The sequence below is a fragment of the Lygodium microphyllum genome, chromosome 23, assembly GCF_053477565.2.
Source record: "Lygodium microphyllum isolate KBCC chromosome 23, Lygodium_microphyllum_v1.1.10, whole genome shotgun sequence".
Lineage (NCBI taxonomy): Eukaryota > Viridiplantae > Streptophyta > Polypodiopsida > Schizaeales > Lygodiaceae > Lygodium > Lygodium microphyllum.
In genome coordinates this window covers 30,572,526-30,597,429 of record NC_141157.1, presented here as the reverse complement: position 1 = coordinate 30,597,429, position 24,904 = coordinate 30,572,526, and the positions used below count along the sequence as shown (strand labels likewise).

At 42.6% G+C, this 24,904-nt stretch overlaps 1 protein-coding gene across 3 annotated transcripts in view; it reads left to right on the top strand.

Annotated features, from left to right (window-relative positions):
* LOC148016016 (D-lactate dehydrogenase [cytochrome], mitochondrial-like) overlaps window positions 1-24,904 on the top strand; it is a 63,974-nt gene that overhangs the window by 28,263 nt on the left and 10,807 nt on the right. Inside the window, exon 19 of one of the 3 annotated variants that reach the window (XM_087664368.1) lies at window positions 11,825-12,120. The exons of 1 other annotated variant lie outside the window; for it this stretch is intronic. In XM_087664368.1, the coding sequence (XP_087520494.1) occupies window positions 11,825-11,828 (4 nt within the window). In that variant the 3' untranslated portion in view covers window positions 11,829-12,120. Of the gene's footprint in view, window positions 1-1,680; window positions 2,031-11,824; window positions 12,121-24,904 lie in introns of those variants that run through there. One more of the 3 variants, XM_087664367.1, reaches the window with a different exon arrangement.

The following is a 24,904-nucleotide window of genomic DNA, read 5'->3' as shown; positions in this document are numbered from 1 at the left end:
CCATGAACCCCATAGGTATACCTAGGAGTTTGAAAACCTTTCCTCCTCCAATCTCAGTACACCTTTTTCAAACAACCAAGAGCGAGGAGCCTGAATCATACTTTTAATGCCAGGTTTTGAGGATTAACAGTTGAATCAGAAGCTTCAATTGAACTTGAAGCTTCACAAAGTCTGAAAGTTCCATAGGAACTAACTAAGTCTTCATCAATATGCACAATACCATTGGTGCCATCAACGAATTGATTAAGAATCATTTGACCTTTGGTGTAAATAAGGGTAATTATTTTGAGTTACTAACCTCAATCTCACTTTGGACTAACCACCCTAAGGTATCCACACTTACAGCATCAACGGGGGGCAAAAGGGCGGCCATGCTTGATAGATCTTCTGAGATGAAAAGGAGTCAACACACCATTGACAAACACTCTAGAGGAGGCATTTTCAAAAAGAACCCTAACATACTTGATATATATTTTGCCCATACAATGTTAGCTAGGGATTGAAAGATCAAGTCCCACTCCAGCTTGTCACAGGCCTTATCAAAGTCAACTTTGAAAATGACAAAATCTTGTTTAGTGTCATGAGCATGCTCCATTCCTCCCTCAAAGCAACGGTGGAATAAAGGATGAACCTGCCCTTGATGATACCTTTCTGCTCTCTTCTAATTCACTGGTCAAGGTGAGTAGAGATCCTTCTGGTTAAAGCTTTGGCAAAGACTTCATAAGCTCTAGTGCCATCTTCCTTAACCAATAGAGGTAGCAGCTCTCTATCTTTATTTCTTTTGAAGAGATTAAACATATCTGTAGTATGTTTGCCAATTCTACAAAGCCATCAAGTTCTAGTAAAGCTGAGTCAATTGCTGGGCCTCAATAATACATTTTTGTCTAGCTCCACCTTAAAATTCAGCAGAGAAGCTTGAGCCTCAAAATTTCTATAATTGATAGCACTTTCTAAAAGAGAGCATTGTGCATGTTTAGTAGTAATCTCTTTTTTAATCGCCAAGGCCCTATTCTTGACTTTATTTAGATCCTGGGTCAGAATTGACAGCTTTATCCCAAGCATTAAAGGGGGCAGGGGAGCATCCATCCAAATACACTTGACATTTTTTAAAACACAATACAGCTTAAAGAGATTAGGGTCACTGTGAAATTACCCAGATTTAATAAACTTGGTTCTTGTTAGGCAGTGTGAATTGGATGGGCTAGAGGTCAGAGAGCACATGTTCTTCCAAAAAGGTGGACAACATCCCTTGGGAGACATAAGCCCTATCCAGACTAGCCTCTTTAAGGGAGTTCCCTTTTTTATTATTAGACCATCTGGACCAGACATGACATCATAGCTAACATTGATAAGGCCATGGTAACTTTCAAATTAGACCAAGAAGCCTTCTCTTTGCTCGAAACAACCAAATCTTTAGAATGTTATCTGGCTTTCAGATCCTCCACCATGTTAAATTCACTAAGCAAAATAATGGGATAGTGAAAAGCATGCAGAGATTCCCAAATCTTGTATCTTTCTGAAATAGGACAATTAACATAAATTGAAATGACAACAAACTCTTCCTTTGTGTTAAAGTGGGCAGCAACCCAACTTGTTTGTAGATACTATGATCCTTTTAAATTTATTAATATCATTAATAATATTGGATTCAGAGAGTATTAAAATGACAATACTTTTCAGGTGAGTTTGTTTGTTGAAACCCTTGGAGGGTATACTTTTGATGAACCATTCGGTCATAATTCATCTGAGGTGGAAGAGCTTGATGAACTTTTACAACTAATGTATCAGACATATCACTTGGAAACACTTTGGCAAGTTCAAGAACTAATTTGAGATGGATGCTATGCGGTTTGATGAAGCCTTTCTTTGAGATTAATTTAGTGTATTACAACCTATCTTGACTCACTTCACTTGAAGTGAGGGGCCTAGAAATTGGGAGGAGAGTATAGTATCCTGCTTTTGTTGCTCATCAGAAAAGCAATTTACTATGTATAGAAAACTTGAAGTCTTATTGATAGCGGCCGAGTAATATTTGATGTTAGATACAAATATTATATAAATATTATACATCTTTTTGTTTGAGAAGGCTTGAACTTTGTGTTAGACAGTCATTTCCTGGACAGTTGTACGGCAGAGGACACGTCAGCAGTCGGACAGCAGGCAGCGTACAGGTGCCACGTGGCACAACAGGTATAGGTGCTGGGCAGTCGGACAGATTCTGCATTATTTTAGGTGCAGTCAGCTGCATTTAATGCAGCCGACCTGCTGCTGTGATTGCTATTTTTCCTGGCTATAAATAGCCAGCCCCTGGTGCACACTTGATTGTCATTATTCAGTGATTCAGATATTGATCTTGAGATCTGTTGGCTGAGACAGACTGTGCTTGGGCTGACGGAGATCGAGGCCATCAAGTCGGAGACACACGCAGATATTTCCTCTGCCCTCGTGTATTTCTGCACTCTTATACAGCATACTACACAACTGATTTTCTGCGTTTACACTGTCTCCTTTTCTCTCTCTCTCTCTCTCTCTCTCTCTCTCTCTCTGTGTTCACTCTCTCTCAGTCTTTGTTCTACGCTTCTGCATCGCTGCACTTTGACATGGTATTAGAGCGGTGAAGATGGACTGACTGAGGGCTGAACCTATTTGAAGAGGAGATTTCAGCGCGACACAAGGCTGTGTTTCCAGGATTCGAGGGCGAGTGGGGGGGCTGTGCATCGGATCAAGGTTGAAGCAAGCGTGGGCGTGCGGGAAAGGAGTCTAATCGGTGAATTTGCTGTGGGTTATTGCTATTCGAAAGGGAGGAAGGCTGCGTTTGAGCCCTTCCATTGCAGATTTTACCTTTTCATCGCCTTCAGCGGGTCAAGAAGGTTTGGGCAGCGAAGGAACCGACTCTAGAAGGCTGCGTTTTCACAGTCAGAGGGGGCTGATTTTGCGTTTGTGCATGTATTTCAGGTTAACATGTCTACATAGATTGATTTGGAGTTCCAGGCGATCATGGACAGGAAGGTGCCTATCCTACCGGGTTTTCCATCGGATCAAAAGCTTGATGGTGACAATTACCACATTTGGCGGGTGATGATGTTGGCCATTTTGGAGTCTTATGATTTGGCGGAACTGGTGATGGAGAAGATTAACAGGCCCTCGGTGAGGGATGAGTCCAAACTCTCTTTCAATGCTTGTGCGGAGTTGACCAAGGCCCAGTCTCATTGGGACAAACTGAATGCCAGGATTCAATCTTTTCTGTTTCTGTCTTGCACTATAGCCGTGATAGCTCACATCGAGCACTTGATGGTGGCTCGAGAGATATGGCTAGAGCTCGATCAGATGTACAACCGGATGATCCTGATGAAGAGGGTTTCTTTGGAGGTGCAGATGCGAATCTTGTCTGTGAATAAGTTTTCTTCGCTTCGGGAACACATCAACAAGCTTCGGCAGCTTTAGATGCAGGTTCAAAATGCGGGGAAGCCTATTTCCTTCGAAGATATGGCGATCACTTTACTATCTCTGTTGCCGCCACGATTCGATACTTTTTTTTCCTCTCTTATTGCATCAGGGCGGTAGTCCACTCTTTGGTGGGAAGAGTTGGTTCCTATAGTCTTAGACCAGGAGGAACAGTCGAAGGGACAGAATGCTTCCAAATTGGAGGCTTTTGTTGGTCAAGCCTCTCAGAAGAAGGGGAAGGACCAAAAGAAGGAGGAGGAGGACAACAAATCCAAGAAGGACAAGGAGAAGGAATCGACTTGCTATATTTGTGGTAAGATCGGTCATTGGAAGAAGGATTGCCCCGACAAAGACAAGAAGGACACTAAGAAGAAGGACACGAAGGATTGTGGAGCGGTGGCTGCACCCTCATCAGCTGCTTTTCTACACTTAGCAGTCATTGAGAACTCTACATCGAAGACTTCTGATGCTGCGATGGCAGCTCCCCAGGCTCGTGAGTGGATCGCTGACAGTGGTGCCTCCCGACACATGACTCCTCCCATTGGTGTTGCCCATTTGCGATCTCCGCGTGGGCAGATTTTCACAGTACAACTTATTCTAGATGGACGTGGTGGTACCCACACTTTTGAGGTGTTGCATGTGCCAGGTTTGGGATATCATTTACTTTCGGTCCATAAGATTTGTGCTCTTGGCCTCTTGGTGGAGTTTGACAGTGATACTGTTCGAGTTCTTGATCGTGGATCAAGGAAGGTTCTCTTTGCAGGGTATGAGGAGAATGGCGTCTACAAATTGAAGTCTTCTTCAGCTCTTACTTCTCTTCTTCTTACTTCTCAGACACAGTCCGAGCTATGGCATGCTCGGTTTGGCCGCCTAAACTACGAGTACCTTCGGAAGGCGTCTCGAGGGTCGTTTGTCCGAGGATTGCCAGACATAGTGGTGAGCCATCAGCCATATGTCTCCTGCATTTATGGAAAACTACATCAGGATGTGGTTCCCAACAAAGCTTCTAGGCGGTCTACTTCACCCATGGAGCTTGTATCTACGGATCTTTGTGGCCCGATGAGGATTGAGTCCCTGAAAGGGAGCTTGTACTTCATGTTGATCGTAGATGACTACAGCAGGATGACTTGGGCCTATTTCTTGACTTTGAAGTCCGAGGCTTTCTCTCACTTCAAGGATTGGTTTCTCTTTGAAGAGAGCCGTTCTAGCCGACGACTAAAGACCTTGCGTTCAGACAAGGCAGCTGAATTTATGTCTAATGAGTTTGCTTGTTTTTGTGTAGATAGGGGAATTCACCAGGAGTTTGCTAACACTAACACTCCCCAAGAGAATGGCATTTTGGAGTGGAAGAACCAAAGTGCGATCGAGATGGCTCGCACTATGATGGAGCACCAACAGACACCTCAGTTTCTGTGGGCCGAGGCAGTGGCTACCGTAGTTCACATCCTCAATCGATCTCCCACTTCGGCTGTTGACAGGATGACACCTTTTGAGGCTTACTTCGGGACTAAGCCTGATGTCTCTTATTTCAAGATCTTTGGGTGTGACGCTTATGTGCACATTTCGAAGACGCAGTGTGACAAGTTCGAGGCGGCTTCCCGACGATAGGTTTTTGTTGGCTATAGCTCCGAGTTCCAAGGTTATTGTTTGTTTGTTCCCGTCAAGCGGGATATCTACACAAGCCAAAATGTGTGGTTCGTGGAAGTTCCGACCATAGAGGGGGGTGAGGAGCACCCTGTTCTTGGAGATCCAGGAGAGAGTTGGGCTCACACAACTGTTCCTTTGGAGCCAGAGTCTCTTGATGGAGATTCTTCTTCTGGTTCAGAGTCTTCTCTTCCACCGGCCATCCCCGAGGAGCTTCCGCCGGTGGATGTTTCTGAGTCTTCAGTAGATGGAGAGCGACGGGGAGAGATTCGTCCTCCTCTTCGTTGGGTCCATGACACACTCCGAGATTTAGGGATCGAGGGGGTCCTTGAGGAGTGGGAACCGTAGGATGGATCGCGGAGGTCATGGAGGAAGAACCAAGCACATTCTTCAGAGCTTGTTGGCTCCAACTATTGTTTGCTGGCCCGTGTTATGTAGGATCGAGAGCCCACTTCAATGAATGAGGCTTTGTAGTTTGATCATTGGCAGAAGGCCATGGAAGGCGAGTTGGAGGCTATTGAGAGGAATGGCACTTGGTCTCTTGTGCCTCGTTCCTCTCACAAGAAGGTGATAAGGTTTTCTTTCTTGTACTACACAAATTTACATTACAGGAAACTAGGGACTCTCAAAAGGAATGCCTTATTGAAGAAAGAAAGGGCTATCCCATGAGAGTTCAAGATTTGAGCTTCATCTAATGTGAACCTTTTTGTCAAGTTTAGCACCAAAATTTGGAGATTAAGCATAAATGTTATAATACCTCTGTGAAAACATTGAAAAAGGAAGTGCTCTATCCAAGAAAACTATGAGATAATCAGAGTTATGGAACTTTCTTCCTCCTCTCATTTTCCTCTTTTGCAACACAACTCAATCAACATGGATCTATTTTGTCTCCAATCATCATTAGTCAAGTGATATTTGTTCCAATATTAGTAGTCCTTACTAATATTCTCATTATCAAGCTTTATCTTTTAGAATTGTGTTGTGAAGTATCTTTGATTCAAGTACGTGATTTCCATTTCTAATGCACTCATGCTTTCTGTGACTTTTCAATTCTTCCAATCTTTCATGCATAGCTAGTAATAGAAGCTTAAATGGGCTCAAGAATTGGTCCTATGGATAGGGAAATCTTTGTAATTAGAAACCTTAGGAACCTACCGAAGTCTTTCATAAGCTTAAGATTTAGATGGAACCTTAGTTATCATCTAGTTTGATGACATTGTCACGAATATACTTTGTATACTTAATAGTACTTCATAATAAATATGGTACTCTTTTGCTAGGCTCTGAGGTATTCTAATGTTGTTGACTATAATTAATACAACAATGGATAAATACTTTGCAATTGCAAATGAGACTAGTAGGAACTTTTGATGAATCAAAGATGACATTGAGGTGATGATATTGGAAATTAGGAAATGAGGTTGCCCTACTCACGTTTTCTTACTTTGGGTACCCCTCAAATACTCACAATGCACTTTTTTTTTGGGGGGGGGGGGGGGCGGGGGGGGGGTTTTCCGGTGGTTTACCCCTCAATATAGGGTTGATCACATTTTGGAAGTTGTGGTCTAAACCCCTACAAGAGAAGGAAGCTAGTTGGTTTGAGAGGCACTTCTCTCATGTTTTGGGTGATTTGGGTCAAATCACCATAGTGCGAAAGAGGGTGTTTCTCCTTAGGACAAGGATGCCATGTCATGTTATGGTGATTTTGGCCCAAATCACTATAATGTAAGAGGGGTTTCCCCTCAAGGTGACGGCTCCCCCCTCACATTGTAAATCTAAGTAGGTGAATATTAATGTATAGAATCTCCAAGTTTAGTGATGAAGCGAATAATTGGTGAACTACCATTGTGGCAAAAACATTCACCTAGGATCAAAAAAGTACTCAATATGGATATCAGGAGTTTAAATGATGAAGAATGTTAAAGACACTACATAACTTGAAAGTTTAAGAGGAGGGGGTGGTTCTTAGGAGGGCCTCCAAACCCACCCTAAGCTTCTAATGTATGTCTTTGAGTGTTTTTAAAATCTTAATTGAGCTTCTAATGTTTGTATTGAGTGTTCTTTAAATCTCAAGTGGAGGATTTGGTTTGCTCTGAGTGCAATGGTATCGTTCATTTGTCTTATTTATGTCTTGTAAATATGAATTTAGAAAAAAAAGGTGAGTAGTGTAACTCGCCACAATGCAAGGAGACATGTCCAAAGTTAGAAATTAAGTGAAGTATCCACTATAGATATAGTACTTATTAGTACATGATACAATTTTGTTTTCTACAAGACAAGATAAATAACATTAAACTTGGTTTGCATATTGGGTTTGAGCATTTTTCCCTAGCAATTTTAAAATATAAGAGGATTAGTGGATTTATTTGATATAAGGAATCCAAAGAGAGATTGACCTTGCTTCTTTGAAAAGTGGTTGGCAATATGAGAAGTGAAGGTAAATGAATTATCTTAAAGTAGCTTCCTTAGACTAGATCATTAAGTGGGGTTCATTACACATTCTAACAAAACAGAAACAAAGTTAAAATTAAATTTGAAGCATCTTTCTTTCATTATAGTTTCATTCCTTTATTTTCATGCTCTCGATAGAGCTGGGGAATCATATCCCTGACTCATTTCTCAAGTTTGACTCAACTTTGAGTCCAATTTACTCACATCTATAATTGGTTCTTCCAGTACCCTAAGATGTTGGGGTACATGACTATGATTTTCTATTCTAGGTGGGACCATGGAAATTACTAGCCAAAGTCCCCTAGTTTCTTGTCCACCATAAGGGTAGGTATATTGCTCAAATGTTGTCTTTCATCACTTAGTCATTAGCCATTGTTTGAGCAATCCTCTTTTCAATATTTCTCATTGCCTCATCAATGGAATGGTAGGACCTTGAGGTGAGTCCGTTGTCATATAAACTTTGCTTGTTCAATTCATTCATTATCTTTAGATAAAGTAAGGCTTTTTCTCATAAAACTTATTAATTTTTACAAGTAGAAATCAAGGAAAAGTAGATTCAATATACTCAAGAAAGTCTTTTCAAAGGCATTTATTTTAATTTTAAGAAAGTTTGATCCCATAATCCTATCAAGTTCTTGTGGATTTGCATGAATTGAAAAGTCAAAAGATCTACTCTTACCTTCTTGATGAGAATTTCACTTAGGGTTTTTAGGCCACCACCAATCCTTATACTCATTACTTATTGTAAGTCATCTAATTCTCTTGATAAATGAGATTTGTTCATCTATGTGCACATGTTTTCCCTTCCTTGCACATATATGTCACTTGAACATAAGAAAATTCTTGGCTATGGTTTCTTAACCTCTCTCTACATGTGTGCATTCCATGATGCATACTTTAATTGCAATAACATTTATATTCTCCTTTAAGATGTCTATACATTTCCCTTTCTCATTATGGAAATGCTTTGTTCAATACCCTTACTACATTATGACAAATATGGACTCCAAACGGGCCTAGTAAGGAATGGATTGGGGAACCTTAAACTTGGATTGGTCTCTTGAGTATTTCGATAATTGCATGCCTTGTCCCATGGCATCCTTATATACCTACAATCCACCGTGCTTTTTGTGGGGCTAAACTTCAACTCAAAAGAAGGGGATTTCTATTTCTTTTCATCATTGTAACAATTCTTTTCATCCTCCAAGATGGGATCCACCACTCTCTCAAAAGTGCCATATTAGAAAAAAGTCGGATTTATTTTTTTCCCAAAAAATAATTTTTAAAATTTTTAGAGAAAAATGTCTTCTTTATCTAAAAATTTGTAGTTGAGATACCCATTTTTTATACTCTAGTTTCCACTAGAATGTCTCCAAATTGGTATACCTTTTTCAAGCTCTACACATGCTTCGGACCCTCTATAGGTAGTTATATAACCACTATGTGCCACTACTCTCACGTGCCACATTAGCAAGGCAAGCTATCTAGTATGTTTGTCTAAGCCTTTTTCATGCTATATTTTTTCCTCTATTTCTTCAAAATCAATATTACTCTAGAAAAACCAATCTACACAAGTTTGTCTTCTACTTTACATTTATTAATAGAACCACTTGGGAACATAAGGAACCATAAAAGGAGTGGATTTGCATGTTTGTGTGGATGAGGAGTATGCTATAACAAGGATCCTTGATAGTAAGCATAGTCTAGATGCAACAACTTCTTTTGAATATCATTCAAAGGAACATAAAAATGTTGATTTTTGGGTTGATGGTTCCTTGTATCCAAATGACTCTAGTACTAACCTAAATCCATATTTTCATTCATTTCCTTTATTAATTATGTTGGGAATGGTAAACAAGGTCTATTAGACTATTGTAAGGGAGCTAATGCTATCCCAAACAAAGTAATTTATAGACATTTTTGGATTTGAAACTTCCATTTTCCTTTGAATCTCGTCTTGTTGTGAGTTGGGAGAAACACTATCCATTTATTTTATAAAAAAAGTTTAGGTGACAATACTTACATGCACCAATATTATCAATTAATATTATATTATCCTCATTTATCTTTATTGTAGTCACAAGGTTCTTTGAATGAATTCCAAAAATCCTTGCATGACTAAGAAAATAAAGTTCTTAAGTTAGAAAAAGAATTGAATCAATACAAAGTTAATCTTCAACATAGGGAACAAGCGATATCAAAGGATTTGTAGGGAAGATTGTTCCTAATGGAGGAGAATGCATCATTAAAATAAGTTGGGAGCAAATGAAGAGGGACCAAAATCTTGTAGAAGCGAAGTTGCAAAGACACAAGCAAATCCCCATGGGCTACAAGGAAAGAAAACATTGACTACTACCAATGTTGTTGCTATCAATGAATGGTGGAGTACAAAAGAGAAGTGTGTAAGGATTGAGGTTAGTGATATTCCATTAGTAGATTGTCTTGATTTGCTATATCCCTTGATGTTATCTAGACTTATTTTTTAATGATGCTAGAGACCAAGGTGAGGTTCAATAATTTGAGCTTCTAAGTGGAATTTTTGAAATGCAAGCATCTAATTGCAATTTTGAGAGATCCTTGACATTAAGCACTTTGCCTTGCTACATTGAATGATATTCTTCTAGATGTCCTTACTAGTTTATCTGTGGAAGATGTTCAAATAGCTTGTGATACATTTGGGGTTAGTCGATAAGGCTATAAGACCATATACAATATCATAGCAAATACATTGACTCATAGCAAAATAAAATGCAAAATATTACCTTGTCCATTTCAACTTAGAGATATATGATAAGGGTAAAATGTATTAATTGTTGCTGATTCAATAGGACAACATTTTTTATCAAAGAGAAAATGAAAGTGGAAGGGAACTGAAGCCAAAAAGATAATATCTTACGAGTATGATGAGTTTAACAATACTTTTGTTGACCTAGCTAAATTGCACTATGGTATGGCTCATTCCTACAAGTGTAATATACAAAGGGGATTCACCTGTTGTAATATAAAATTGAGAATGTAATATGATGCACTTATTTCTAGTAAATTTATGCTAATTATATTTACCAAATAACCTTGGATTTTGTTGTTAAGCTTGACAAATGCAAAATTGTGAAGGGATGCAAATTGGGGAAAGTGGGTCTTACACTGATGGACTACACAATGGCTTATCTTAAAGACATCATAATTGTCCATCCATTTAGTGTGCAATTGAAAAAGAAAATTGGTTGGCTAGCAACATGAAGTGCCCAATGAGACATACAATATTCTCTCTTGGATCTTCCAGCAAACTCCTTATCTTGATGTAATTTCTAGGCAAATAGGTGGGGCAAGAAACTCTACATTGAAGAAGTTGGAGAATTCAATGTCGATTAGCACTTGGGAGTCAATCTTAAGATACTCAAGTATTTATTCAATTGTGACACTAAGGCATTAGTATCACTATGTTTCCAAAAAATTATGAAATCAAAATTGAAGTTGCATGTCAATTATGTATATACAATGAAGCCTCCATCTAGAAGAAAAGTGCTTATTGAAGTTGCATGTTAATTATATACATACAATGAAGCATCCCTCTAGACGTGAAGTGGCTATTGAAAAAATTAAGGAGTTATTAAATTAATTAGGTGCTACATGGAGGCAAGCACAGGGGATTCACTAGTAGTAATAAGGAGACATCACCTGCGTGCAAGAAATATATGAAAATACCCCTTATCTACCCCTTATTTATGGGACCTTTATCTTATAAAATGTACATTCATTCCCTTAAATAACCCCCCTCCCTTACACTCACGTGGTACCATATGGTAAACCCTAGTGGACCCGCCGGGGAGGCAATGTTAAGATTCAAACAAATTAGAAAATGTTAGGTCTAACATTTAACTCATGATGTAGCATAGAAAAGATCAATGAGTGGGATAAAGGTGAAGAGATTCTTGAGTAACATGATTGGCAAGTCATGAAAGTTAAAGTGGTAGTTGTGGAAAGATTTTGTGTAGATGTAATATAGGTTTTGAAAGAGATCCCAATCTTAAGAATGGTCATGTCAAAGTTTGGTATTTTTTTGATAAGCTGGTATATAATGTTGAAATTGTCAATAAATCACCACTCAAGCTAAATTCTATAAAGTAGTCATGATTTTACAAAGTTAGTTGTCAATGTAGGGGAGAAACAAACACATCACCCACTACATGGTACTTTTACCACTTTAAATTTTACATATTATTTTCTATTTGTATAACTTAGAATTTCAAATCTAATGTCAAATTTTCACATTTTTGCAACACATATGATATGCTCATGGATTTTTAGAGAACTATGGATCTTTGAAAATATGGAGCACCCAAGATATGGAGAAGTCACATTATTGAGCTTGTGGTGCATATTTCAAGAACACTTGCTAAGAGTAGTTACCTTGTAGAAATGTTTAATTGGTTTTATAGATGTATCAATGATGCTTAATCATGTTGAAGAAAGCAAAGGCTACCACAATAGCTAAATTCTTCAAGCAAGAATTTTAAGCACATAATAAAGAAAGGTAACAAAAAACATTTGTAGTGAATACATATGTAGCACAATGCATAGTAAGGTAAAGGGAAGGGTTTAAATTGGCATGCGTGTGAAAGTATGCATGAATCTTTCTTAAACGCTTTTAATAAATTTCATATAAATGGCTCTTTTTCTTTAGTTCACTATTTGTTAACCCTCAAACGAGCAAGGTCGAAAATCCAAAAAATCTAAAGCAGAAGACAAAGCCAAGGTAAAAGCGGAATGGAGAACGAAGGCATGGCAAGAAAAATCGAGAAATCAAGAAGTGTTAAAAAGTCCTAAATCAAGGAGAGGTGCTCAAGAAAAAGCGCAAGTCAATACTTTTGTAAAAGAGCGTAAGGCCCATCGTAATTTATGTTAAGAGCGTCGGGCGCTCTGACCTATGCAAATTGTAAATGTAGATGGGTGGTAGGAAGGGAGCTAGGAAGATAGGAGAACAATGGAAAAAAGAGCCTAGGTTATGGCCGGCCATGTAAAAAGGGGATGACCGCCCAAATGGGATTTAGGGCTTTGTATATAAAGTTCAAAAGATGAATGAGAGCTCATTCTTTGGTGTGTGGCAAAGTGGACTGGCCTTCTACTCTCCTTCTCTTCTCTTTTATTGCTTGTGTGTGCTTGAGGGAGGGAGTGTGAGAGTGAGGGAGTGATTGTGTGAGGGTGAGGGATTGTGGTGGTGAAGCTCTCCATCATCTCCTCTCTTTTTCTTCTCTTCTCTTTCCTTCTCTTCTCTTGTCTCACGTGCTACTACGGAGGATGGAGCTTGGAGGTGGAGGTTTGAGGATGCTTGAGCTTGCATCAAGAATCATGGAGCTATCGGAGTGCTTGAGAGAGAAAGCAACTCAATCGGGCGCATCAAGGTAAGCTCACTACGCTCATAGAGAGGGATAGCGTGTCGACTATGTGAGAGGTAGCTGTTAGTGCTTGCTTGAAACGCTTGAACAATAAGTAGTCCGCGGGTCTTGGCGGTAGAGCTTGTGCTCGCCTCTACATTTTGGTTTCGTTGTCGAGACCAACGAATTCGAGCTTGAGTGCTTGCGCGCTTCAAATCGAGCATTGAAGTAAGGGTTTCACCCCCGAACTAGAGCTTGAGATAGATAGAAGGTTTTGGGTTTTAATCCGTGCTACAAGTAAGTATTTTTGGTTTTTGATGATTGGTTGAGTAGGAGGAATCCATTCAGTACCCTAATTTTGATTTTTTATCGCATTTAGAGTAGGATAGGTAGGAGAAATCAAAGGAAATTAGAGAGGAAAGCTTGAAGTTCACTACTATAAAATAGTCCTGAACATGGCAATAACAGGGGAAAATGAGAACAAAAGAGTGCTCAGATGTCTCGGGGTCGAAGGTCGAGTGATTGGGAAGGCTAAGATGTAGGCCTATGAGGGCTCAAGGTCCTGGTTGACCAAGGAAAACCTCATTTACAATTCTGGCTTTGTGAGAGAGAGAGAGAGAGAGAGAGAGAGAGAGAGAGAGAGAGAGAGAGAGAGAGAGAGAGAGAGAGAGAGAGATATAGAGCTTGTAGGTCTAGGTCTACATTAGATTGATTCGAGCATATCGAGACTTTCAGTGAGATTTAAGTATGAAATGCCCTTGGCCTACACTTCTCCTTGATTCCTGGAAGTTCTGGTAGCTACTAGCAACACCTATATCTAGACTTTTGGGAAATAAGTGCTCGATACGCGTTTCGACAGGTGGAATCGAACACCTCCCACAGTGTTCGATTCTCAGAATCAAACTGAGCAAACCGGCCGATTCCCAAAATCGGACACTCGGACAAACCTGCCTCGTTCGATCGGACACCCTATCCAATTTTGAAAATCAGACAATCCATAATCAGACCACTCGGACTTGGACCGTTCTGTCGGTTGATCAGACACTCCAATCGGATGCTCAACCCATTCGACTGCAACGATTAGACCACAGAATCAGACCACATCATTAAGAGATTTTCCAAACCTGGATACTCTGATAACCTGTTAGTGCGACTTATGAACATCAAGCAGAAAGAGAGAGAGGATATCCGAGATTATGTGACCCACGTGAGGAGCCTCTTCAAGAGAATCCCCCTGGGTGAGAGACCAATCGAAAGGGCATATCCACAGTATTCGTCAACGGAATACGAAGCGAAGAGCTCTACAAAGCCTTGGCCAGCAACTCAAGCTTATAACGAGACACACTGGCAAGGGTCTTTGAAGAAGCTATTAGAGTGGATGACCAGCTTAAGGAAAGAGGCTCCAAAGGATCAAATCAAGAAGAGTCCAATGCCAGGAATTTCGAGAGAGCCTCAATGCTGAGTGAGAGAGTAGACCCAAGTACGTAAGACAAAGGGAAGGACACTGAGTTGGGACAAGAGTTGTGGTAAAGATCAGGATGGACATAACTAAACTACATGATATGATGAGACGACCAACACACCCACACGTCCAATGTGTGCATTGTGGTGGAAACCACTTGCCAGCTGAGTGTCAGGACCCTAGGTCACGACCTTGTGCTAATTGTGGTAGATTTGGCCATGACACCATGCATTATTGATTACCTTGGAGGCTCCCATACCCATAGCCTTACGGTCAACCCCACCTTACGAATAGATCACCGAACTTCTTGGGAAGGGGAGCCCCATTAGCTCTTTTGGCACCGAACGATGCTAAACCGACCATCCCTAGGATGGTAATAAATCCTACAGGTATCCCTAGACCACCTGGACCCTACGTGACCCATCCATCGAGTGACACTCTAGTCCACTATGTGGATGAGCCTAGCAATCATGAGCCTTGTGTAAACCCATACATGTCGTATGATGAGGAAGGCAACACTATCCTCATGGACTATCGTCCAATACCAGTGATGGTGTTGGGTAGAGGAAGAGGTAGAGGCTAGGGAAAACTCAAGAACCAATCGTGTATTGAAGTTGCGGTCACCCAGGACACATTTCTTCGCGATGCCCTGAGAGGGAACAAGCAAACAGAGATAAGGCTGACCTGAGATGCACTGAGTGTGGAATCACTCATCTCTTTGTCGACTGCCCTAGAGGTGGAGACCATCCTCTAGTTTGGCAAACGAACCATCGGTTCCATTGGGGTTGTTCAGTATCGAGACACTCGATGGGGATGCCACACCTATCTGGTTGCATGCCATGACCCGTGTGCAAATGAAGCAGGTCGGCATATCATTGCAAGGGCCTAGCAACCTTGATGCAACCTCAGTTGGAAAGAGGAGTCAGAGACGAAGGAAGAAGAGACTAGATGCTAAGGTCACTCTTAAAACCGAAAATGCCATGAATCTGTTGATTGGAGGGAAAGCCATTGATGTAGAAGAAGAGACATCGGTGCCTCAGACGACTGAAAGGGAAATTGCTAAGGTTGGGAAGTACCCCAACCCAAAGTGCCAACTCGAAGCCATCAAGAAGGTGAAAGAATGGGTAAGGGAGGCCTTGGAGCACCTAAAGGAAGTTGAACCCATACTGGAGAATGAGATCGACGATCTCTCAAGCATAGGCACCCCAATCTCTCTCCCACAACCAAAACCAAGGGAGGCAATGAAACCACAAGATGAACCACTTGGACAAAGTCTAACTGCCTCAAGTCGGCAAAATAATCAAGGCCATTGGCCAAGAACCACAGACCTAAGAGAGAGGCGAGTGACTAGCAACCTTCTCAATACATTGGTGGTAACCATTCCGATAACTCTGAGCTTAGGCAACTTGCTTAGGTAACACCCAATGCTATGGCGGGAGCTTAAGTAGTGGGTTGAAGAACCAAATGAACCAATTGCCATAGACTTGCTTGAGCACGATGCAGAAACTCAAATATCGAGCCTGACTCTGCACTCCATACCTAAATCCCTGCACATCAACGCCTTTTGGGAAGGCACAAAAATTCATGCAATCCTGCCAGTCCTAGCACTGGGAGACGTCACAAAAAAGGGGATTGTGGACACAAAGACAGGAGTGAGTGTACTAAGCCATGCGATATTCCAAAATTGGGGCAACCCATCAGTCGAGACTGCTAGACTTAACATCACGCTGGCAAATGGAATGAAGGTGAAGCCATTCAGAGTGTTAGAAAATTGGCCAGTAAAGATCGCAGGGATCCAGTTCTCTGTTGACTTCATAGTCATGAAGGGAGTGGACTACGACATCCTGCTAGCCGACCCTGGATGCACAATGTGAGAGTCATAGAAGACTGGGGCAACGGTCTTATCTTCTTGGACAATCAAACAGAAGTTGTGAGAGTGGAGATGTACACTTGGAAGACTACCCTAGTTGACCTAGATGCCATCTCCACTATGCTAAAGGGTGATGGACAGACTCGGGGATCCTATGGAGTCTTTACCAAGTATATCCCATGCCTTGAGGACAAACGAGACTGGATGCACGTTCTGACTACCATCAACCTACTGTTCTCAGATACTGAGGAGTACAAACAAGCCATCAAGGCAACTAATCAGTTCAAAGACACACCTTCAGTACCAGTCTACATGAAGATCGGGAGTCTACATGGAAGATCCACTCATGTTGCATTCCGAGTCCCAAGTAATAGACGCGAGCTCTAGGAGGTCCTAGGGTACTTGACCAAGAAGTTGGCTGGCAATCCAACAAACCTTAAGCCACTCCAAGATCTCATGGATGAGCTTGAATGGTGATGGTCCAAGGTACACACAATTTGAACTTGAAAAACAATTGGGTCTTACTTCTCGACCAAAAAGAAGGGAATAGTCAAAACCAGGAGAATCAGGAGCAACCTGACGAAGACAACTCTGAGATGAGTATGAGGATTGTTGTTCCTTGAGTGGTGAGAGCGAAAAGGAAATCGATATCCTAGAGTATGACACTGGGGGGCATGTAATCGAACAAATACAAGTAGACCCTAGACCAAGCAAGCAGAGTGCACTTAGAGATGGAGTCAAATGTGAGGATTGTGATCAAACTTGGTTGGAGCACACAAGTGCAATTGATTACAAGCGGGCATGCCTAGTCTAACCAAGTGACACACCACTGTTGCGAACGGACTCACCGTCTGAGCTACAACCACCAGGAGAGATCCCCTCTTCTAGCAAAAATGGAGAGTTCGATTCCAAATCGGAAGTCAGCTTAGATAGTGACCTTGAAATGCCTTGGCCTCCCAAGACTAGATGCATTAAGGGGGACCTACCCGTTCACCTACGACACCGACGATTAAGGGAGGAACGACAAATGCTGAGCAAAGAAACGCAAACAGAGGAACGATGAAAACCGCAAGTCCTATCAAAACGATTCACAAAGTTCAAAAAGGGAGATAGGGTGGTGATCTTGCTGGGAGTTAAACGACAAGGGGCAAGCAAGCAAACCAATTGAGGAACCCACCAAGGTCAAGGAGGTCAATTTAGCTAAGGGAGGGGAGACCCCACGACCTGTCTTTATAGCGGATGACTTGGCCGAGCAAGATGAAGCAAGTCTTGTCACTCTCCTACGAGAGTATATAGACGTGTTGCTTAGTCCCTAAAAGTACTTAAAGGAGTAGATCCGAGTGTGGTGAATCACAACATACCCATGACACCTGATGTAATGCCGGCTAAGTAGCGATCTGACACCTGATGTAATGCCGGCTAAGTAGCGATCATATCCCATGAATCCAAAGCACGTTCACGTTGTCAAGGAAGAAATTGACAAATTGATGAGAGTGGGATTCATATAGGAAATTGAACACACGAACTGGGTCTCGCCCATAGTCATCGTTCTAAAGAAAAATGGGAAGATTCGAGTGTGTCTCAATTACAAGAAGGTAAATGCAGCTAGAAAAAGAGATAATTATCCATTGCCGTACACCGAGCACATGTTAGAGAGAGTGGCTGGCAAAGAGGCCTACAGTTTCTTGGACGGCTCCTCGGGATACAATCAAGTGTAAGTGCATCCTAACGATAGGCATAAGATGGCATTCGCCACTGAATGGGGAGTCTTTGCCTACATGGTCATGCCTTTTGGATTGACTAACGCACCAGCCACTTTCCAACGCGACTGATGTGTATAACATTCAAAGATATGCTGATGAAGGAGTTAGAGGTCTTCGTGGACGACTTGTGCATTCACTCTGCTTGGCGAGAACACTTAGACAGGCTCCAAGCGGTCTTTGAACGATGTTGGCTATATTGCCTCTCATTGAACCCCTTGAAATACCAGTTTTGGGTGAAGCATGGATGTACCCTAGGACGTAGTGTCAAAGAATGGCATTGCCACAGATTTCTCAAAGATCAAGGTCATTGTTGATCTTTCACCTCCAGCTGATTACAAGGGTGCTTAGTGCTTCTTAGGACATATCGGGTACTATCGACGGTTTGTGTTAAACTACTCATTGATTGCTAGGCCTCTATACAAGCTATTGATTGTATTAGAATGGACCATGGAGTGCCAACGCTCGTATGAGAAACTAAAGAAGGCTCTAACAATCGCTCTGATACTATGAGCCCAAGAGAGCCCAAGATTGGACACTCACGTTCCACGTGCACATCGATACTTCGAAATTCACCGTAGGAGTTGTATTGTGCCAACCTGGTGAACACAACCTTGATTATCCAGTGAACTTTGCTAGCAGACAACTCACTGAGACTGAAATGAATTACTCGACAACGGAGAGAGAGGGCTTGGCCATGGTGTTTGTTGTAAAGAAATTTCGACACTATCTTTTGGCTACGCCTTTTACTTTCTTTGTTGACCATCAAGCCTTGCTGTACATGGTTAATAAACCATGCACTATAGGATGCATTGCCATATGGTTTCTTCTGCTTTTGGAATTTGACCTTTCCGTGGTAGTGCGTAAAGGGAAGAAGCATTACATGACTGACCGTCTGTCTCGTATCCCCACAGGAGAAGTGCCTGGCCAAGGCATTGTGGATGAATTGCCAAACGCACACCTATTCCACTAATCCAGCAAAAAGATTTGTTTAGAGCTGACATGACGCTATATTGGGCTGATGACATAGTTCAAATGCTTGAGTATGGATTGCCGGAGCGATCGATAGATAAAGCCCGACTTAGGCGGATCATTCTAAAGATCTAACCATACCAGTTAATAGCAAGCCATCTTTACAGGCTAGGACAAGACGAGTTACTGCGCAGATTTGTATGTGAACATGAAATGCATGACGTGCTAATAGAGGCACATGGCAGAATTGCCGGAGGACATTTCAGTAGAGAAGCAACAACTCGCAAAGTACTGCAGTCCCAACTGTGGTGGCCTATCCTTTTTCGAGATGCTACACGCTTTGTGAAACACTTTGACGAGTGCCAAAGGACCAAAGTCTTGGATCATATGGAGCTAACCCCAATTATCGCACGACAACCCTTCCAGAAATGGGGGATTGACTTCATCGGATCCATTAGTCCTGCAGCACAGTATTCACAATCCAAATACATTATTGTGGCTATCGATTATTTAACAAAGTGGGCAGAAGCATGAGCTACAAAAAAGAATGATGCTATAACCACCACTACGAGCAAGTGATCTCACGATTCGGTTGCCTCATCGAACTAGTTAACGACCAAGGCACCCACTTCATCAATGAAGTGATAGCTCACCTCCTGTCCTCCTTCCTAATCATCCATCGAAAATTCTCGCCTTATTACCCACAGGCAAACGGTTAATCCGAATCAACAAATAAAATCCTAATAAACGTCCTGACTAAGGTCGTCTCTAATCACGCAGTGATTGGGATAACAAGCTGATGGCGGCCTTATGGGCCTATCGCACGGCTTACAAGACAGCTGTAGGATAGACCCCCTTTAGATTGACATATGGCATAGAGGCAATTCTCCCCTTAGAATTCTTCATACCAAGCCTCAAGATCGCCCTTCAAGAAATATGGGAGGGAAAGGGGGCATGGACGGAACGCTTGATTGAACTCGAACGCTTAACGAAAACCCGGCTTCTAGCCACCCACGCACTCATATGCGAGAAGGAAAGACGCAAAAGTTGGTTTGACAAGCATGTCAGGCAGCGTAGCTTCGAATAGGGTGACTTAGTACTGCTATACTCAGTCAAAGGACATAAGCAAAAGCTGAAGTTTCGGGGGCCAAGACCTTTTAAGGTTCAGACCATCAGTCAAACTGACAACGTAGAACTAGAAACCCTAGAGGGTGAAGGTATATGCTTTTTCAATGGCAGCCACATAAAGAAGTACTTCCCTCCCACACACCCATTGCATGAGTCCCCCGATGCCAGCACCCCCTATCCATGTACGAGTAGCCACTATCACTGAAATGGATGGTGAAGATGAGGAAGCAATACCACCAGCCTACCTCAACATGACGGTCACTACTAAGCATACGTACACCATCAATGCATTGATTGATGAGGGAGCTGATTTTAATATCTTGACTCATGACCATTGGACCCAAATTGGCAAACTGCAGTTGCAGCCCACTATTGCTAATCTCACTCCTTATGGAGGCCAACCCTACACACTTTTGAAAAAGTGCAAGGTTGCAGTTTCTATCGAGTTTGAAAGCATGCCAATTATCTTCAGTGTGTTACCCAACACTAAGAATGCAAGCACGGAATCGCTGTTAGGATAAACTTTCAAGAAGCAAACCTCTTGCCATGTCGACTAGGAGTCCTAGCGTATCCACCTAGCCGTGGGTAACGTCCACATAGTTACAGCTTTCAGCAAGGGTAGTGTGACTCTTTCCAAGTCCACAAAGCCACCGAGTAGAGAAACCCATCGCCAAGTCTCAAGAGGGGGATCATGACTTATCACAACCTATCCATCCTCGAGGCCAATAACCCACTAGAACCACCATTGAAGCCCATGAACCCCAGTTCAAATGGGTACCTAAACGGGGAGTGCCACCTAGCAATAGAAACTCATGGCCTCGCAAGGCTAACCATCCGCACTCAAAATCTAGGAAGCCAAGGCCAAACGATAAACATCGACGCATGGTCAAGCTGCGATGGGTCCCCAAGACCTTATTGCAAGCGCAAGGTAACACTTGGATTTTACTATGCGGGTAACACTTGGATTTGGCTACCTAAAGCCCAAACATCCAAGGGCACTACTCAAATGCCGTCTTCAAGCTTGGCCACACGAAACGTCTCGTCAAAACTACTACAAGCGACTCAAGCTGCTAAATTCATTGAAATATCTAAAGCCTAGCTCAGTAGGGCATAAACCAATATATCTGCTAAAACCGCAACGTGTTACTAACAAACCGTCCACATCTAGTCTTGGTGATCCCCCCCTCAACTCTCAAATGCACCAAGTAGTATGTCAACCGCATCCACAACTGCGCCCATCGAACATAAGGCCAAGCTACAAACTCATGAGCAAACCAAGTGACAACCAATAGCTCTATTGACCTCTCTAGCACTATCAAACCTCAACTACTTGCCACAGGCTTAGACCCTCTTATGAGTGGCACTCAATTCTAACATTGGCCATGAATTTAGCTGAAAATAGTGGGGACGACTTGGTTGCCTGCCTTCGACACTTGGATGCTACTTTCATGACATTGGCTAAAAGCTATGATCGGCTAGATCTAGGACTCTTGGAAGAACCTATAGCGACGGAAGTGCAAACACTCCCTTGCTCTTGGGAGGAGTTGGAATTCGTATTCGTTAAAGCTTCCGACGCATTCGCGGAGTTAATTGCAACTGAGGCATCCAAGGAACAAGTAATCAAACATCGTCTCATCACATCGTATAGCAAAAGCATGATCATGGACACCAACCAGGAAATCGAGAAGTTGCAACGTCTTTTGCTGATAACAATTTCCCCTTCTTGCAAAAATGGTACGCTCTATGATTGCAATGGGAGCTAGAGGGATGCCAAATAATGACCAACGCTGAACGACGACGCACAATCAAAGCATCTGAACATGACCCAACCTATGAGGACCACATTAAAGAACACCCTTATTTAGATAGCATCCTCACTGAGGAGAGTTGCACGTTGCTAGCAAAGTGGCCTCTGGTGACTTCTTACTTGATGTCCTCACTTACATTACACATGTGGGCATTCGCTCTTTCGATATGGATAGCTATGCTTGGTTAGAATATAATCCGAGTTTCTATGCTTGGCTCATGAGAAAGTAAAACATTAAGATGGTGCGCTAAAGGCCCTTCATCCTCTAACCCTCTCATCCTAGGAAGGATTCTTTTCATTACAAAGGGGGAAGGGGTAAGGTGAATCAAACCTTACATATAGAGAAAACAATAGAGGAAAGGCACACGTTGCAAGGCTAAAATGCAACAACTTGTGATTAAGAAAAAGGTCAATAAAAGTTAAAATCAATAGACTAATAGGAGGAAAAAGTCTACTTCTACACATGAGCATTTCAGTAGTTCAATAAGCATGTAGTCGTTTCTTGTTGTTGGCAATTACTTTGAAAACCACTAATGGTGAATATGGATTCATGATAGGCACCCACCATGGTAGGCCAAGAAAGGCTAGCTAGCGAATTTTCTTTTTCAGAGAAAGAACAAGCAAAATATGGACTTTCGATGGAAACGCAAACCTTCAACCAGTTCAAATTCTGGCATATCTTCAACCTAGATGATGTGGCCATTGAAGAACGGGCAGTAAGGTAGATCATCGAGCAATGCAATCTGCAGAAATACGTGGGAGCAGTGAGGCGGGGAGTGGACTACTTCCATTGTGCAAAGGGGTAGGAAACTCACTAAGTGCAAATTGAATTGACCCTGGAGCTGGTGAAAAAGGCATTGGGCCTAGTAAACAAAGTAGAAAGGAAGCCGAAAAGAGACGTGTATGTCTTACTAGGGATGTACAAGGTAAAAGTCCACACCAATGACATCATTAGCTTGTGGATATTCGTGATCCTCTCGAAATCCAACTCCAAGCCAAGATGGTGCACGCCCTATTTTCTAGTCAAAGATACAACTCCATAATGAGCCGCATCAACGTGCCCCTGTTAGAGAGTGTTGTAGCAAGGTCGCAGGATGAGGTCAACCTCAACGGGTTTGTGAGGAAGACCATTGAGACCTCAACAAAAAGCCTTGGCAATGAGAGGGCAGCCCACTGGAGGGCAAGAGAGAGCAGAAAAAAGGAGAATAAGGGGTGGACGAAACACCAAGCAGGTCGCCGCCCCACCAGGAACAGGAGGCATAGTCTAGCGAAAGGATGTTGAGTGAAGAAGAAGAGGGAAAGGAACGAGAAGAGCAAACTAGCCGGGGAGAGGCTAGGAAGACAAATAAGAAAATTGCACAAGAACTGCAGGAGGAGGAGAGAAGGAAACAAGAAAGGGCGGACTTGCAAAGGGCCCACTGGGAGTCCAAACAGGCCAAGGAAGAGCCAAAGAAAAAGCATGAAGAGGAGGAGGAGGAGCTGAGGAAAAAAGAGGAGGAAGACATGGCCCTTGCCACACGCAGGTCCATTGAGCAGTAGTCCAAGTATGATGATCCAGAACCTGCAAGCCCCATCAGAAATGGAAGGCCAAGCTCAAGTGCATATGTGCCTGAGTTCGTGCCACCTGCAATGCAAGAAGGCAAGGGAAAGGCTTCGATCACCCCCATCCCTGCCCTCCTGATGCCCACTACCACCACCGCCATCTCCACTCCTAGTTCTAGGACCTAGGTGAACGCCAACAACCTAATGGCTTGTGTCTAGTACATTGTAAATAAGGAAATGGGCCAAGGAGCAAGAGAAGGAACCCTTCTGGTAGGGACCAAAAGACTAATTGCGGCAAACACCTAGTTGAGGCGAGACCCTAAGAAGCAAAAGGTGGTAGGCTCTACAACTTCCATCCTTGCAATAGAGAGGCCACTCGAATAATGTGATGAGTATATCAAAGAGCTCCTCTCTCAACTAGAGAGAGCCAAGGAGGAGAAGAGAACCACGGTAGCAGAGCTTGAAGCTAAAAAGGAGGCCATGACGGCATTCCAGTTGGAGAGAACACGCCAAATGGCCATGGCCCAAAGGGAAGTCAATGAACTGAAAGAGTAGCTACAAGCTAAAGAAGGGACATAAGCTGAATGGGAGGCACACTTGAACAAAGAAACCAAGGCCACACAATGCCTACGGTAGCACAATGAAGAGATTGTGGCACTGTACAAAGGTCTGCAAGCCCAAATGGAGAAACTCACTAAAGCCAGATAAGAGCTGGAGGAGCTGAGGGAGGAAAGAGCTCGCAGGTATAAAATAGAGATGGAGAGACTAACCTAAGAGGCTACCTCGACAGAGGAAGAGTAGCAAGAGCTAAGGGTAGAAATGGAAGACCAAGAATGAAGGCTGACAGTGCTGGCCCAAAGGCAGGAGGAAAGCCTTGAAGACATGAACAAGAGGGCAGAAGAATGGGCCAATCAGAATGAAAAAAGGGTCAAAGCTTTGGCACGTCGCCTCGCTCAAGCCAAAACAGAAAAGATACTTGTCAAAAGCAGAATAGAGGTCACCCAAGTGAGCTTCCACACCCAACAATGTGCCTTCTTAAAAACCCGATTGGACGTCATCCAGGCAAAGGAGGGAGAGTCCATGGAGGCAATGAAGAAGAAACTGGAAATGGGTCGTAGGGCACTAGTCGAGTTGGCCCAAGCTTGGAAGAACAACGCCATTATCTCCTATTGGCAAGCCTAACCTCACAGGAAGTGGACGCACTCGGGTTCCTCAAAGAGGAGCAGCAAGTGCCAAGCCAAGAAAGGGAGGTGGATGTGAACTTTGAAATGGGACCACATGAAGATGAGCTTGTCCCACCTTCTCCTTTCCCGAGACCTGAAGAGAAACAACATGCAGACACCTCCGCAGAAAGAAAGGCGGCACTAAGAGAAAGAAGAAAGCAAATGGTGGAGGAGACAATGAGAAAATGGAATGCCAGGGGAGCAAGGGCGCCCCAGACACCTATCC